The following is an 18,456-nucleotide window of genomic DNA, read 5'->3' on the forward strand; positions in this document are numbered from 1 at the left end:
TCACGTGAATATACTTCCAGCTGCGTTCACACAATCTGTAATGCGCGCGACCAACACATCACGTGGTGCTTGCACATGGGCCAGCCCAGGAAAAGAAAACCTAGCAGTCGAGCTTTAATTTATAGAACGCCAGCATGATACAGTCAGGGACCAGAAAGGTTGGCTTCCAAAGATGGCAATTGCTTCAGCAGAGGCGTTTGCCGATCAAGATACGAGATAGCGGCACGTGCTTTATCTGGGATATGTGAGATTTGCCGAGACTAGGCCTAACCCCAGCAGAATGCTACGGAGCAGCCGAAGCACAGCTTTGCATTCCCGACTCTGCCCAGGTTACGCTATTTGATTCTGGACGTTTCAACTCCGCCCAGGACTAACCAGACTAGCACAACATTCCTAGCCTGTCTTCTCAGTCCCTACAATTGCGAACTGTGACGTGTGTTCAAACCCTGTAAGTGCCGAGGCCTCGGAATCTATGCCATGCTGCAGGCTCGCCTGTCCACTGCAATCGGCAATTGACAGTGTTGTGTCTGTGCAAGAAGTTCATCCGAACGTCGGCAACCACTGCTGGTTACTGTTTTCATGGCATTCTAAACTGCATCAGCTGTGCTTTCTGCCAATCTTCGTGGTGAGATGCCATCGGCGCCGCACCGTGTGTCAGCCAGCTTCAGCTCTGCGTGCGAGATCAAAGTTCTTCACCCGCAGGCGCTAAAATGGTAAGTGTGGCTGTCAGTTAATTCCCCTTGCGTCGGCATATATATGGCGATGTTGTCCCCCGCTTGGTTTAATATCCTCAGAATCTGGAACGTACTGGAATCTCTTTTGAACACCTCTTTAACGAGGTGTTCTCATTCTGAAATATTTGCAGTGCACATCTTCGTAAGTAGGGCTAGAATTAGCAAAAAAAAAAAAAAAAAGCCACATTATGTTCGAGGAGCATTAGCGTATACCTGCAGTTATTATAGTGTGTATAGAAGTTTTAGCTCATCGTTCTGGCATTAAAGGTTAACGACGTTCTCATTTAACTTATTCCATCTGATTTACTTTGAAAAAAAAAAAAAAACACGACGAAATAAATTTTATTAATCAAAATTACGCCATAATAACCTACGAGTACCATCTGAAATGTTCACGTATTTACGCCACTGCTGCTAATCTGTCATTCATGATCCGATGGTACTTTCCGAAAGTACTCGTCCCAGTTTGATTCTATAGTTATTTACGTACGTTTCGTGACCTGGATCTGCGGTCACAATCCGTCTTAAGTAGACGTATTTCGTTACTACATCTAGTACCTCGCTGCTATCCATTCCGGCATAATGCTGTGTAACTCCATTAACCACAGATATTTCTTGACACTGGCGATAATTCCTCGAAATGACGAGCTCGAATGTCTCTACGATGCACGTGTTGATTTTAGCACCATGCATTTGTTATGGGATAGGAACACATTAGAATGACATTTTCCCAATGCGCGTGTGCTCAGCTCGCCAATGTGCGGTGTCATTTCGCGGCTTTACGCTGATTATTGTGTGAGATTCGCGTACCGTGTGCCATCGATTTGCATACGTTAAAACTTTACCACCTTTCTATTAAAACAATATATCTATGATGACGTGTGGCGTTCGCAATGCTGTTGTTGTACGTGATAATTAAAAATTGTACGGAACTGGTATGTCTCAAAGTGGATACGCAATGAGCTAACACTTAAAACAAAGGGATTTGCCCTAATCATGCGAAGTTCCCCTTTATTGTACGACTTTTGTAACGTACGCAGCTTGTTCAGTCGAAAAGGCATCGCTGCCCTCGAATTACGGTCGGCATGTGGCAGCCACCGGAACTAATCGAGACCTTCTACGTCGTTGCGGGGACAGATGGCGCCTCTGTTTTACAAGTGTGAGGCACCCTACCAAGTCTCAAAACGAATTTCGCAGTGCGAAATGTGCGTCTGCGTCGATTTTTCCCAATGCGGAAGCACCCCACTAGGACACAGGCCGCTATCGCGTGATATCTTTGAGGCGGAGCGTAAGTGTTCCCTTTATCGTCAAAGCTTCGCGCTTTCAATGTCATTATTAGCGCTCGATACCAACTACCCTTTTCAGTGATTGTGACCAACTTTTAAACCGAATTCTATAATATCACGAAAATGGTATATTCGACGCTGACCTACATTTTATGGTGTGATAAGAAAACCAGTGACGTTGTTTGATGATTGGCATCAAAGACACCAAGAAGGCTGAATCTCATACCATATATATATTATCGGTTTGCTCTTATGAAACATGGCCCTTTCCTTCATGCGTTAAAGACAATCTCTCAAAACCCGTACCTCAGGCAAGCGCTCTAGTCGAGCCGGGCATACGATGACCAGAACCACCCCTGCAGAATCGCAGCTGCAGGTGAGGCAACTGGCAGCGAAGCTCACCGCTATCGCTCCGGGACCTCCACACGCTAAGTTCCTCGCTGTTAAGAGCGTATACGCGAAAATGCCATAGCGTCAGGTGAATGACAGATACACGAAAAGCTGTAGGGGGGGCGCCCGCAGTAGCTTTGTTTGATAAAGACCCCGCCCCTCCTCCTTCGATTTTTGTTTAGTAGCTGGGGTGCCAATTTGGCCGGAAGTTTTTGCCATTCCGAAGGGAGAGTGTTCGTGACGCAGCGCATTAAAGGAAAGGAGTTAAGTTGCTATGTCGGAGAAGCGTACTACCAGTGTTCCCTGAATCGAAACGCGGGTATGTGTAATTGTACTCCACCGCCAGTGTAATACAGCTCCTCTATTAACTATTACTTGTACTGTGTATTAACGTGGTAAGCTGGATTAGTTTATAAACATCAGTGCTTTATAAACTAAGCACTGTAGTTTTGCGCCGCCGTCGACTTTATGCGCTTTTACATGCGAACTTTTTTAAACATGTTTCGCGCTCGGCACTGCTTCTACGCCCTGTTTTATACTCGGTACGAAGACTGCGAAAAAAGTGAACCATAGAGGAGCACGCGACACTAAAGAACGCTACTATCAGCTGATTTTAATTTGTCTGTGGTTGTTGTTTGCGCTGTCTTCTTACTGAATGTAGCCCAGCACCATGTTTTATTGCAGCAATGTTTTAGCTCTCTCACTTCGAGGGGAGTAGCGTCACCGAACATTTTCGCTATCGGCTACAGCTCGAGAGCGGCTTCGGAGCAGTTCGGCTCATTGCAGGCAGAGAACAGTTTTGTGTTTAACGGGAACGTCTTTTACAGATATACCAGACCCCCCTCCCCTTCATTTCACATCTTGATTTTCGTTCAACAGCATCTTTCTTCTGGATCGTTCCTTCTCTCAGGTACTTCATAATACTGCAGTATGAAGCATTTCTACAATCAGCGTTTCCTAAATTTAAATTTAATGACCGCGATACTGCAAGTACACAGAACACGCTAACAGAGAGAGGAAAGTTGGAGAGAGAGCTGATTCATTTCAGAAGCAGGCGGACATTTACATGTGGAAACTGACCTGGTGTCACACATGAAGGCACGATGCCGCTTCTCAACTCTCTTCCGCATTTTGCACAGTCGCCGCACTGCGTCTTCCATATTCATTACCGCTGTACCGTATGCGTACAAAACGGCCACCAGCAGCAACAGGCATCCACCCTTCGGATGCCCGGGGGACAGCGAGAGGAGATGCTGTGCCTAAAAGGCACACCACCTCACCTTGTCCACCACACACGGCGGCTAATTGTGCAGCCGGAGTCTGCAACTAACTTCGGCTAACTTCGACCAAGGTTTTCAAAATGCAGTTCGCTCTGGTCGAGTGAAACAAGTTCAGAGATTTGCAGAGTCGCATAAGCTAATCTCCTATATTTTGTTCACTACAGTTAATTAGTACATACTAATTCGCTAATTTTTTATATATGAACTTCAGAGAAAACGCGTCTATGCAAAGGTTCTCTCTCGAAAAACTTCTAGTTGCGCTATCTCCATCAAACTACTACTTCCGCCTACCTATTTACAATCCTTCAAAAAATACTGTCACGTGACCAGCCAAATTCGCCAAATGCCAGCGTCATCGTACAGAACTTTCCTTATTGAGCCAGCAGTAAAAACAGATGGGGCGTAAGAGTAGGTGCGGGCATAGCAGACCCTATGGAATGGTGGCGGCTTGCAATGAAATAAAGTAAACTGAACTCAGGAAATAACCGATGGACGCTTAGGGTAACTCAGAGAGGATAACCGATGGACGCTTAGGGTAACAAACTGGATTCCAAGGGAAGGAAAGCGTAGCAGGGGGCGGCAGAAAGTTAGTTGGGCAGATGAGGTTAAGAAGTTCGCAGGGGTCAAATGGATGCAGCTAGCATAAAACCGGGTTAACTGGAGAAATATGGGAGAGGCCTTCGCCTTGCAGTGGGTATAATTAGTCAGGCTGATGATGGTGATGATGATGATGATGAGCTCGGACATCATGACCCTTTCGACCTGTCATAACTGGTAATACGCGACGAACTGCGGGGGACTCTAACGACTCCGGCTTTTCTGCAACACATGGGCCGTCAGCTTTTCACACAGTCAGGTTGAACTCGAATGGATTAGTCTAATTTTAATAAAATGAAATTCATCGGTGCCTTTACGCCCATTAAAAATTGCGATTTGAAACTCCGAGCCCACTACAGGTCCATGATGGGATTCAGCTGTTTGGCACAATAATCAGGGATTAAACCCAGACAGCCTCAGCAGTGCTCTCTGTGTCTCGTCCTCCCCTTTTTGTGCTTGTGTAACTTGCGCTGTTCCCCCTTGCGATGAACCAACTAGCCCGCAACGTTTTGTCTATCGAGACAGTGACAACTACTTTCTTTTCTTTCCTCGTCAAGTATTTGCTTTTGCCTTTCATTGTGGCGCCCTGTCACGCAGATCAAGAAATTACACATCTAAAATCCCACCTCCCGCACATTGATATATAGCTGCTGCTGTGGTGCCATAAAAATGAATATTTTGCCAATATTATATTGTTCTTTTAACGCGTTTGCTGCAGAAAAAAATCTCGTGGGGGTTTTTGCGCGACACTTCGAAACTTACGCCTTTGCAATGCATGTATTTGATGGCGTACGTGTGGCCTGCTGTGACACAGGAGAAAGCGCAGTATTACGGCGTACACAAGTGGCCCGCACAGTACGTACTGGCGTTTGCTCCTTGCTTAGCAAAATGAACTCAACGCATTGTGAAAGTGCGAAATCAAGGACGCTGAAGAGCATAATTACCTTATATAATACAGGGAAGATCAACATCATCTGTTAGTTTAGAAACGCGTGAAAACAAAACTCACTGGCTGCAAAACAACGCATGTAAGTATTCACTTGACAGAGCCAGCAGGGCTACATGATCTGCGAGGATTCAGTTCTCACTTTCTGCAGTTAAGTGGCGAACACCGTATTAAAAGTATGAAATAAAACATCATCGAACAGTTTATGTAGCAGCTATTGCCTTTTTCTGGCATTAATGATTGGTTCTATCAACAAAGCAAGACGTGACCATTGAAGTTGCCTAGCAAAAATGTTGCCCATTTTTATTCTCCCCACTTTCAAAGTACAGAGGAAAGACATTTACTGCCGACCAGTGTTTTTACATGTGGTGGTGTATTCACTTCCATTAATCTCTTCAAGCTCTTTACGGGTCCTGTACAAATATTCTGCTTTTTTCGATTTGGTTTCACCGTATGTACGTGGTATCAGAAGGCTCCTGGGTGTGTGGTGAGTGGGGCTTTCTGAAGACTACAGACAGACGCAGGTAGGGCCTATGGGAAGCAGGAGGGAGATATATGGGTGGTGGGTTCACGGAACAACACGACTGCGTTAGTTCGGTTCTCCTATGTTTCCTGTGTCCGTGTTTCTACAGCACTGCACATTTCCATGACACCTCACTGAGTGGCCCACACGAAGGTATTAACTGGCGTCTCTAGCTGACTGTGTAAGATTTGGGACCCGCATGGCATCCCTAAGGTAGAGACATACTTTAGCACATCTACGCCAAAGCCTGACTCGTTTTCAAATAATGTGCGTTGTAATGTGAATGTTTTAGAAGAAATAACATAAAAAACAACCAGCCAATAAGTAAATTCTCGTTGAGAATGATATGTCGTCTACATTTCCAAATGTATTATTAATGCTGATGTGCCGCACAACGCCTCTTTGTTCGAGATATTTGGTTTGGTTTATGGAGTTTGACGTCCCAAAGTGACTCCAGGTATAATAGACGCCGTTGTGGAAAGCTCCGAAAATTTCGATCATTTACAGTTCTTTACCATGCACTGACATCGCACAGCACACGGGCGCTTTGCTTTCCGCTTCAATCGAAAAGCGGCCGCCGCGTCAGGATTCGATCCCTCATCCTTGTGCACAGTGGTGGATCACAAGTGGATCACAAGGCTGCTATTCCTATGCCGTATTTCGCGGAGTTCGCATGCCCAATCTAGGAGTTCATTACTCATGGAATAGCCAGCTCAGTCAAAACAACGAGTTCTGCGTGTGAATGGCGTACTGTAAGAGAAGAAAAAATGTACAGCAAAGCTTAGTGTGTTAGCACATCAATCCGCGTGAGCTGATAGAGCCCCGAACGCTGTTCCGAGCCAATAACCACGGCTAAGCGGCGACTCGATGTCGACACTCGTTGGCAGCGCACCGAGCGCTGGTGAGCTTTTGTGATATGTTTTTGGCTACACTGCGAGATACCGCACTTGCGACAGAGAGATGATGCTGCTCGTCTGTTTCCCGTTGTGCGAAAGCTGTAACTGCGACTTCCCTGTTATGCGGGCATCACACGGTGGACTTCCGAGTGGCGCCACTTATTAACAGGAGACGTAGCTTCCAAAATCAGGCATCTGTGTGACTTCAGAGGTGTGTAGTTTAGAGTACCCTTCTCCTCCGCTTGGTGGCTGTGCGTTCCGGAGAAAAGGCACACTTCAATTTGAGGGGGCCCCCGCACTTTTCTCTGCTGCCTTTCCGGGCCGTGTTACGCTAGCGACCTGCGGAGTGGTCGCTAGAGGAGAGTATAGCACGGCGAGAACACTTTTGGGGGTGGATATCTCGCTGAGTGGATGCAATAACCTTCTCCCCCGCAGCACTGTTACGGTTGGCAATGGGGCTTGCTTTTATTTCCTTTTTTTTTTTTTTTTGCTGTGGCTTTATTTCCTCTCTTTTTACCCTGGGAGACTTACCTTAGGAGATGCAGCGTCACTCCGCAAGGACTATACCGGCATTAGAGTGAAGAGCTTGAAGTTCGGGTGCCTCAGTGTACACACAGTTCACATGTCTGAACTGTACTGTGGTAACCTTTGTACGGTAGAAATAAATATGCTGTTGATTGTAACGGAAGACCAGAAATGTCAATCAAAGAAAATATATTTTCGGCCGTTTTCTGGAGAAAGAATGCCTGCGGTAAACGCACGCTTTCTGTTTTAGAGCAACAAGCTCACCATAGAGTAAAAAAATAACAAGCATCCATTTCTGTAATGCGCGCCACCGAAACATCCCGTGATACTTGTACATGCCAGGGCTAACCTGGAAAAAGAAAACTCTGCAGTAGAGCTATGATTGATAGGCCAGCATGAAACTGTCATGAACCAGAACGGCTGGCTTCCAAAGATATCAAATGCTTCAGCAGGGGTGTGTGTCGATCAAGATACAAGATATCGGCACATGCTCCGTCTGGGACAGCTGAGATTAGCCTAGAGTAGGCCTAACCCTAGCAGAATGCAACGGAGAGGCCGAAGCACAGCAACTCTTTCTGCCGTCGGATGCCGTCATCGCCAACTTCAAAGTTCTGCAGATTCGAAAGTATATAATACTTTTGAGTCTCCATTTTTTATGTACTGTCAGAGATTAGATGAGTAACTAAAAATATAGTTGGATCACCTCATTTGTGAGGGGTTATGGGGGCAAGCTCGTCCTGGAGCGGAAACCATTTTCTTTGCAGCGGCTCACCTTCGTATTCGCCAGGTTTCTTTCACCATTCGTCAACAAGAGTCTGACGAATGTGTATCGGTAGGCGGCAACTCCTGAGTGCGATGAAAGTTGCAGATTTTTAGGTATGTTGATGACTATCTCATTAAACGTAAAAGAAATGACGATTCCTACATGGATGACATTCTAAAGACCTCACTCTATGTCGTGACCATTTCAAACCTCTACAAATAACATTTGAGCTATCTGAAGCCGGTGTTATAAAATTCTTAAACATTAGCATCATACTACATCATGACAAGACGTGCTGGATATTCACATCTCGCGGCGGAAAACCATTGTTACATTTTAATTCATCACACTGCTAACTTTTCAAACTGTCAATTGCTCGCCTTTAACTTCTAAACTTCCTCAGGAAGTCATGCCCGCTCCTCATTCATGAAAGCTTTTCACAAGACAAGCGGCTGAAAGCTGCTGGGTACCTTTTCCAAGTTCTTGTGTCTTTTTCGGAAGGTCCTCTGAAAAACTGTGCCAAAAAAAAAAAACAACAACAACAAAAAACAGAGGTCACTCAAGAAACACTGCAACAAAGAAAACGTTTCCGATATGCCATTCATTCATTGGCTGTCCCATAACATGAAAAAATGAAACTGATTTAGTGCCAGAGCGGTTTTTCGGCGCCTAATAAAAGGAGTCATCTGTACACGAAATCGTTTCAGAACCAAATAAGGTGTTCGACTGCAAAACGAAGCACGGGGGAAATTTGCTAATTGTATTTAAAAGGTTGTCTAACAAGTTCCCCTCTCTTGTGGTGAACAATATGTAGGACAAACGGGCCGCAATAGTAGGCTTTCGTGAGCGGACGTCAAGAACCTGTGTGGGAAAGGTTTGTTGGTCAAATGCATTTGTAAATGCAAAAGCAAATGTGTGTGCAAATGCATTTCTCTTTTCGAAAGTGCGTGGTTTTAAATGTAGTACACAAAAATGGGATAAGACGTTAAATAATTGGAGTAATTTTCCCTTTTTAAATTTTATTGTGTAAGCAGCCCTTCTGTCGCGCTGTTGTTAAAGAAACTCGCATATCAGGTGGACACGCTTTGCTATCTATCGCATGTCTGGTGGTTCACTGTGATATCGCTGCTATAAAAACCACCTTTTATTTCTGAAATAAACGTCTGCTGGTAGGTAGCGCTGCGTGTGTCTTTTTTCTGTGCCACAGCTTTTATTGAGTTACGTTTTATTCATTTGATATAATGAAGCAACAAGCTCAAGCATTTACTCTTTCAAATTTGTTCTCATTAAATCATTTTCAGTCTTTTTATGCATGCAAAAGATTAAAAAATGAGGCGGTGTGTAATGGAACATGTAAGGAAAGGCTGTTTCCTTACAACAACAGATAACAAGTGCAGGTCAATTTTGCTGAAGTATAAATAATGGCGCTGTGTATTGTTAAAAACGAGAAATAATACGTGCTATACTTCCTTTACCATGAACATATAATGAGACACAAATGTTTTTTAAGGATGAACTGCAAGCAATTCATAACAGACAAGGTGCCAGAAAACATATTGTGCTTGCCATAGACTTTAATACAACTATTTCGACACCACCCAAACCAACAGTGATATAATACTGAAGATTACTGGTCAGCTTCGGCTGACTATAGATATCCAGGGCTCTCATGCATAGAATCCGTCTGTGGTAGACTAACCACGTCATGCATGTGTTGACATTGTCTCTGAAGTCTCCAAAAAGACACGCCAGGCTGTATAGCTAGAAGAAAGGTATCGGAATCCTACTCTGTCATTTTAGCAGAGCTTCGAGATGCTCGGCCAGCAGTGAGCAAATTAATTTTGAATGGCGGTGAAGTCAATATGCGTATAAGATTACTTAAATGGGGACTCTTTCTGAACGCCAATAAACTTGAAGCCAATATTTCAATGGAAGAAACGTTTAGTGCCCTGTAGAGGCGATAAAAAGCTAAAATTAGCACGAATGTTACGATTCGCTAAATTGATGATAAAATTAATAAACTGAACTATAACAGAAGTAAGCTTCCCGATAGGGTGTAAGAAATTCCTAGTGGCACACCTTGAAAGAATACCGAGAAATTCGCAAAGGAAAGGTAAATGCAAAAATTATTCACATTATATAACGCTCTATCACTTGGCTAGAACATAGTCAATGGAAGTAAAGGACAGGCCGATCACTCAGGATGTTGATAAAGAGATGCAAGCGATCCTCGCGAACATACTTTCAATGCAGTTAGCGGATTCAATTAACAGATGTGTAGTTGCCTGTGTTTAAAAAGCTGAAACTCCAGAATATTCAACCGCAGCAGCACGCAACTGCTACTGGAATCATTCACACAGCTTATATAGGACATAGTATATGCGTGGTGCGGTTTGAGGCGGTTCCTCCGACGAACCACACGAACGACGTTGGTCACTCGACGGGCGCATGATGTTGAAGATTGAAGGAGGGCAATATCATAGGTTATATCGGTCACCTCACGGAGCAGGCGGTAAGGATTGCTGTACGGGGACAGGACTTACTCAGAGATACCCACGCGGTGAGTTTGAGTCCGAGGGAAAGCGAAGGACTACGGAGAGAGACTGAGCTTTTGTTGAGTGCAAGAAGAACGGAGAAGGTCATCGATGGGTCATGAGAGAAGATAGGGGCTTCGGTCGATAATAAGTTGTGGACGAGTGCCGCGATGCATTATGACGTCTCTGAGGACAAAGTCAGCGCCGTCAGTATCAGTAGACAACAGACGCATGATTCGAATTTTGTGGCAAAATTATTGGCCACGACAATTTACTTATTGCTTGAATTCGAAACGGAAAAGGGAAATGGAGTTCGAGGTCAAAGTGATCGAAAGTATCGTACGTAATGTCAAGCAATTGAGCGGGACCGGCCAACAAGGATTGCTTTTTCCGGCATTGACACAGAGAACAAGCAGCCACATATTGCTGCAGAGAATGATAAAGTCGTGGTCCACGGGCAATATGCGAAAGAAACTGGGTAGATAAGTTGTTTATACTTCACTTGGAAAGGTTTCTACAATTCGCCGCGATAGCGGTGCTATCAACTAGAACTGATTTTGATACTGGCTAATTTGTTATCCTGCCTTTTGTTTTGGCTTATCAGATTGCTGCGGTATGTTGTTATTTGTTCCGATTGTGTGCCTGGGACCCATTAGTTTCCGTATGCCTGAGCGCGCTTCCAACTCCTGCCGACTCCACTGCCTTTGTTGAGTGGTCTTCTACGGTGATGAGTGCGAGTTCGTGCCGCTCTTCTTAGGGACAGCGCGGACGTTGTTATTCCGCACAACGCCTATCTCCTAAAGCAGAAGCAGTCCTGTATAAAAGATCCCTGACCGCGAACGGAAGAAATATAGTGTACGGTGTCATGTATCTGCCTCCTGCATGACAACATTAGAAATGACAAATTACAATAGAGGGTCTTTTGATTACACAGCCTCGAAGACATCTGAACGACCATCAGAGAGAAATTGGAAACTAATTTTCATCAACTCATTTATGCAGCACCTACGCATACCAGTCCTGCACGACGTCGAAGATAGCTTACCAAGACGGTTCCGTTTCGGCTCCCGGATAAAAAGAATAACGGCGCCAGTATGGCTCTATTTCAGCTCCACGTCACTTGTCGCCAGCAATAAAAGCGAAAAAAGTTTCATGCTTGATATTGATATTATGAATATTTAATACTCGTTAGCCGTAAGTCAAAACTGCCACACGCACAAGAAACATGACTGTGTGAAAATATCATTCTTCATATGTATGGCTTGTGCATTCGTTTTCAGCCTTGTGCACAGATGATGTCGAATCCCGATTAAAAAAATGTAAACTAGAATTTCTTATAGTCGCATGTTTTTCTTGCTATTCATGGTCACGTACTTTCGCCAACTAAGCTTTTTTCATTATACTTCCCAGTCGAGATAAACTACAGAACCGTGTCAAAAATACGACAAAATATTGTGGAGTTCTGTCGTACACGTCAAATTTTTCTGTAGTTCTGTAGTACTTTTCTGTAGTTCTGTAGTTTTTGTGTAGTATATTTCTGTTGTCTATAGTTCTGTAGCACATTTCTGTTGTAACTACAGATATTTCCAATGTTACTACAGAACGTCCTAATGTCACAACAGGTTTCCCGTCAAAAACCGCACAGAAATTCTGTCGTAACAACAGAATATTTTCTGTAGTTTTTTCCGACTGGGTTTCGTTTGTCACACCGACCGAATTAGAGACATTTATGAAGATAAACGCGATAGTCTTGCAGAATAAGGAGGAGGAGGAAACAACTTTATTTAACGCATTGCATTAAGCGTTAAGAATGTCCTGGGCCAGGGTCACCAAGGCCAACTGATCTTGCAGCTGGTCAGAGGCTAACCAAGCCCGCCACGTTGGGGGAGGAGGGTGTGGAAAGTGAGGAGATTGGAGGGCGACAGGGCATGAAAAGATGCAATGCTCCAAGTTTGCATAGTGTTCTGGGCAATTTGGGCATGCAGGGGAATGTATGATTCTGTATAGAAAAGATCGGGCATACAACAATACTACAAAAACGTCTGCCGTTTCGATAAAGCGAACGAAGATCATTTGCAAACTTTGGACTATTCTGTACTCTTTCTTTTTTTTTTTTTTTACTGGGAGCGAAAGAAATTCTTACCTGGTGTCCCGCTCCGCTCCCATATGTTTTAGTTTTACTTACAAGTATGCAAATAATCTGCCTCTCTGGGAGGTATGTTCACGTGCGGACGCGCAGGCAGCTAAGACGGATAAGAAGACGAAGCAGAAGAATCATGGAGCCTCAAAGCCCGAACGCTGGGGCACAATCGACCACTCACGGCCGCTTCCTGGCATCTCAAACGACCGCACACTGGCGAAGACAAACTAATGCTGCTGGAGCCATCGCCGGCGGCGTGTGTTCTGTGTCCTTCTTCGCGGCCACCTGCCTGCTGGTGTGGCTCATCGTCACGCACCACGAAAACCGGGTGCGTGCAGAAAATACCGAAAACACGTCCTTCTGCTGCCCCGAGGAAGCTGCCCAGCTCCACTCCGTGATCAGCAAGACCGTTTCCCCATGCAGCGACTTCTTCGCGTACGTGTGTGATAACGCCATCAAATCAGGCTTCATCCAAAAAGGCGTCAGCCAGGATATCCTGGTGAGTTCCACTCTTTCACGCGTTCCGTGCCTACATGGCTCTGCCGGCAGGTGCTCATATAAAGGCAAGGGGATTTTGCAAAGCGCTGGTAATCCTTTCCGAAAAAATTCTAGAGGGCACTTTGAACCCCTAAAGTGCGATGAGGCGAAAGCCAATATAGCGCGGTGGATCGTAGCTCTCCACTACGGCACCTCTACCGCCTCTACCTCCCGCTCTTATTTCACTCCAACTTTCCTCCCTTCTTTTACGGCGTGGTACATTTGTCCCCGGAGAATTGCGACAGTTACTGCGCCTTTTTTATCCTGTATATCAATTCAAACGCCACTGATGCCTGCTGCACTAACGCCTCCTAGACATTTGGGTCTGCTTCTGTTTGCTGTGTGGTGCGGCGTTCGAGGAAGCGGCAAGTGAAAGGTGCCGCACGGACGTCTGCATCGGACGCCCAGCGGGGTCAGCATCGTGTATATGTACGGATGGATGGATGACAACTTTTATTCTCCACCTTAAGTGGAGACCCCTTACTCCCCACCCCCGGCACGCAAGCCTAGGGTATGGGGGCTGTATAGTCTCCGCGACTAAAGGCTAACAAAGAGATTTTGTCTCTTGGCGGCCTCGGCCCCTGGCGGACGGCTTGTTGCTGCCGAGCGGGATCTTCGCTCCGCAGCAGGGCTTCCCAGCACTCCCTACTATTGATGTGGACATTGTGGTCGACAGTACTCCTCTCCCCACATGCTTTACAAAGATAATTTTCATGTTCCCCTGGTAGTACGTGAAAGGCCAATACTGGGTTAACAAAAACTTCAGGTTGCAGTCGCCGCCATGCGGTCGCCTCTCTATTACTTAGTGTTCTATCCAATGGTGGCAGTAGTTTTCTGTTTAATCTATAATTCTCAACGATTTCACAATATGTTTGCGCGCTCTCATCCAGGTTCTGGGAATCCGACGGTTCTATGGTTACCCGCAAGTAGATAGCTCGGGCTAACTCGTATGCCGCTTCATTGCCGGGAACCGACGCGGGCGCTGGGGTTATAGTGCCCTAGAAGAATATTCTAGAGCACTATACTGGGGTCCATTAGGCTGACTTTGCGGGTCAACTCTTTGCCGGCCAGGATCCTCGCCGCTTCCGGCGAGATTCTGCCTTTCATGAAATTCCAGATAGCAGTTTTACTAGCAGTTTTACTATCGCTGACTACAAATTTTGCTTCCGTTCCAACGCAAGCGAATGAATGAATGAATGAAAACTTTATTTCCACCGAAAAGAAGCCCTTCATCTCCCGCCCCCGGCACGCAGGCCGGGGAGCGGGTCAGGAGGGCCCAGCAGGCTGAGGTCAGGTGAGGTTACAAGCACTCTTCACGGCCTCAGCCGCCAGGCGGGTCGCGTGCCGCTGAACGGTGGGATCTCCGCTCCACAGCCAAACCTCCCAGGCTTCTCTACTATGAATGTTAATGCCGGCGCCTGGGGAATCGGAGCATTGCCATATTATATGATCTAGCGTGCCTTTTTGTCCGCAATTTTTACATTTAGAATCTTCTTCCTCCCCGGTCTGTGTTAAGAAAACCCAGACAGGGCAGATGTAGTTATCGGCTTGTAATCGCCTCCAGATGCGTGCTTCATTGTTAGTGAGAGACCGATCTGGGGGAGGGTATACCTTTCGATCTAATTTGTAAGATTCTGTGATCTCATTGTATTTGATAGCGCAATCTTCAATTCCCTTGCATTCGGGCTGTTCTACCGCTGCCCGGTGGTAGAGATCTCGGGCCAGCAAGTGCGCAGCTTCGTTGCCAGGGACAGATTCGTGTGCTGGTATCCATATGATGGATATGGTTCTAGTAATGGGATTTGTGAGAAGAATCTTTTTGGCCTCCTCTGAGATCCTTCCTTTTGCAAAATTCCAGACAGCCGTTTTGCTGTCGCTGATTATAGTTTTGGCCTGTGTACCTGTGCATGCGAGCGCTATTGCGACCTCTTCAGCTGTACTAATGTCACGGGTGCGTGTTGAGGCCGCAATTTTAGGTGCACCTTCTCCATTTACTACTGCCGAGACAGCTGCTCCGTGTCGTCCGCATGATGCGTCTACATAAGCAACTTCATCGACTGTTTTGCGTTTCATTCTTTTAGCGATGGCTTTGGCTCTGTGTTCTCTGCGTTCTTTGTTGTAGTCTGGGTGCATGTTTCGAGGTAAGGGAGGTACCAGCATGTGTTCCCTTATGTTGGGTGGGATAGATGTTTTCGTCTGTGGGCCTCTGTCTGATTGGAGTCCGACCCAGTCTAGGATGGCTCTGCCTGTCTCCGTCTGACTTAGTCTTTCCAGTTGAGAGATTCTGACAGCTTCAGTGAGCTCTTGCCATGTATTATGAATCCCCATTTTCTCCAGCTTCTCTGTTGATGTGGAGACAGGGAGGCCTAGTGCGCGTTTGACGCATTTTCGAATTATGACGTCGATTTTTTCACGTTCTGTCTTTTTGAGATTGAGAAAAGGTGTGGCATAACATATGCGACTGATGATGTAGGCCTGTGTCATTTTGAGTAGACTACGTTCCTTGAGACCGTGTCCTCTAAGCGCTACTCTTCTGAATATGCCCGTAACTTGGGCTGCGTAGTTTTCCAATTTTTTGATGGTGTTTGTGTTCTGCCCTCTTGCTTGGAGGATCATTCCTAGGATTCTAATTTCCTCTACTTGTGGAATCGGGTAGTTTTCGCTATAGCCTCGTGACGTCATGACCTGTCGTGACGGTACATCGCGCGCCCCTTGTCGAACACAACTAGCATTTCATTGAACGCATCAAAGTGCACCGTTGGTTTATAATTCGTCCACAGGAAAGGAAAGGCGCAGTTGAAGTTGAAATTAAAAGTTTATTTAAAAAAAAAAAAAACTACATACAAGAATATACAGCTAGAGGTCCCATGGTATATAATACCGCAGGTGGGAACTTCCATGTCAATAGATTTCGATAGGCAACTTAAAGAATAGTGTTATTGAAAGGAAAATTGTGATATGAAGAAACAATCAAAATAAACAACGAAATATATAGTAAAAGGTGCATAGCAGACAGATTTAGATACAAAAAAGGTACAAAAAAATACACTAACAAATTCCGTGACACGAAGGTTAAATAACATAGAAATCACAAATTAAGAATTTTTTAAATTTGAACTTGAACAAAGAAAGTGTATTAGTTTGCTTAATGTCGAAATTCAAAGAATTCCAAAATGATATTAGCGAAAATTGAAGGCATTGTTCTTCGTAATTAGTACTGACTTTAGGTAGTAGAAAATTATTACGTAGAGCGAACTGAGTAACTGTTGTTTTTTGTCATGTCGGGAGGAAAAATGGTAACCGGGTGCTGATGGTGAAGAATCCTAAATAATAGAATATCAATATTATAAGGATAAAGGGAGGGGTAGAACATTTAAATTCTTGAACAAAATATTTGAAGGTGACATTCGAGGGGAGGAAGTTATGATGCGTATGGCTTGCTTTTGTAGTTTTATTATTGGCCAAAGGTGAACATGATAGGTGCTAGCCCTGGATGAAATGCCGTAGTTTAAATGGCTGCGGACGAATGCGTAGTAGAGTGATAGTAAAGTGTGGATAGGAAAATAGGATCGGGCTTTGATTAGTGCGCGCAACCCAACTGAAATTTTCTTGCATTCCGCTATATGATAATGGAATATTAAGTGAGGGTCAATAACAACTCCTAGAAACGAAATTCGGTCTTGCGACGCGATGGAAGTGGAATTCAAGTATAGCAGTGGTGAGACGGGCAATGGCTTCTGAGGGGGTGGAAAATCCGAAAGCAAGTCTTAATAACATTCACAGTCAGGCGGTTAATGTGACACCAATGTTCAAGAGAATAATGCCATTTTGAAGGTTAGATATGAGCTGGTAAATGTTATGGTGCGATGTTATCATGGTAGAGTAATCTGCCATGATAAGGATCTTCCTCCCTTCCCTGAGTAACAATATACTATTACAATGCCTAAAATAAGTAGGCAAATCGTTAATATACAGTAGAAACAATACAAGGCCTAGAATAAATTCCTTTGGAACCCCTTTGTTAGTGAGAGCTTTGTTAGATGCATGGTTATTAATACAGACTATGTGCTCTCGGTCACGAAGAAAGCTCTTCAAAAGCATTGGTGGAGGTCCTGGTATGCCGTACGACTCGAGTTTCTGAAACAAGATCTGTCACTCTCGGAATCCCGCTATCATCCTCAAGGTAGACAAGGGGAATTATGAAGAGCATTTCACGATCCGGGGCTTGGCGCAGTTGGTAAAGCACTGGGCTGGGGATCAGAGGGATGGAGATTCGATTCCCGGTGGAGACAAGATTTATTAATTTATTAATAACTCTCGCTCTCGAAAGCGTGACACCTCTGCTGACAACCTTCTGTCGACAACGATGAGGTATTAAATGATTTCGCCTTAATAGTTTGAATAAAGTGAGGTTGGCATGTATACTTGTGCGGCGAATTGACACAGTCTACTATCTCTGCTGAAGCGAAGCATCAGAAGTGGTAGGCGAATATGCGTACTTACGACAGGCAGTAACCGCGAAAGAGAAAAAACTAGAAGAATAAGAGTGGCATGTAGCGCATTTGAAAGTATTCGCAGATTATGACTAGCGGCTAAGCGGTATCGCTCAAGAGGATAGTATATAACAGTTGTATCTTACTTGTACTCACCTATGGGGCTGAAATATGGAGACTAAAGAAAAGGGATTTACTTAAGGTCAGGACAACGCAGAGGGTTATGGAGCTAAAAATTGTAGGTGTAATGTTAAAGGTTTGGAAGCGTGCAGAGTGGGTCAAAGAAATAACTCGAGTTGATTAAACTCAATTAGAAATCAAGAAGAAGAAATGGGCATGGACAGGATATGTAGTGCGAAGAGAGGATAACCGATAGTCGCTTAGGGTAACAGATTCCAAGGGTCGGAAAGCGTAGCAGGATCCGGAAGAAAGTCAGGTGGGCGGATGAGGTTAAGGAGGAGAAGAAGAGGAGGGCGGAAGGCAGGGATGTTAACCAGAAATAGTTCCGGTTGGCTACCCTGCACTGGGAAAGGGGAATGGGGTAATTAAAGGGGGAGGGTAGAAGAGGAGAGGAGGTGAGAAAGTGACAGTGTCAATCAGGCTAGTCTCTCTTCAAAAGCGAAGAAGTGCCTTGCAGGCTTTGAGCGCAGATGACTTTTGTGGCCATGGTCCCAAGATCTTCCCTTCCGTTAAGGGGTGACCGTCCAGACAATCCAATACATTTCCAATACGATCCAAGAGCAGTACGCAGCGTATGTCGTAAGGTTAAGAATTTTGCAGAGGTCAAGCGGAAGCAGCTTGCATAGGACCGG

General features: G+C 45.0%; 1 protein-coding gene across 1 annotated transcript in view; it reads left to right on the forward strand.

Annotated features, from left to right (window-relative positions):
- Positions 1–344: 344 nt before the first annotated feature.
- Positions 345–18,456, forward strand: part of LOC146207868 (uncharacterized) — a 31,142-nt gene continuing 13,030 nt past the window's right edge. Inside the window, exon 1 of the mRNA XM_084577714.1 lies at positions 345–713. Coding sequence (XP_084433840.1) covers positions 711–713 — 3 coding nt within the window. The 5' untranslated portion in view covers positions 345–710. The remainder of the gene's footprint in view (positions 714–18,456) is intronic.

This window comes from Amblyomma maculatum, chromosome 1, assembly GCF_055883805.1.
Source record: "Amblyomma maculatum isolate TAMU_Amacu chromosome 1, ASM5588380v1, whole genome shotgun sequence".
NCBI classification, from domain to species: Eukaryota; Metazoa; Arthropoda; class Arachnida; order Ixodida; family Ixodidae; genus Amblyomma; species Amblyomma maculatum.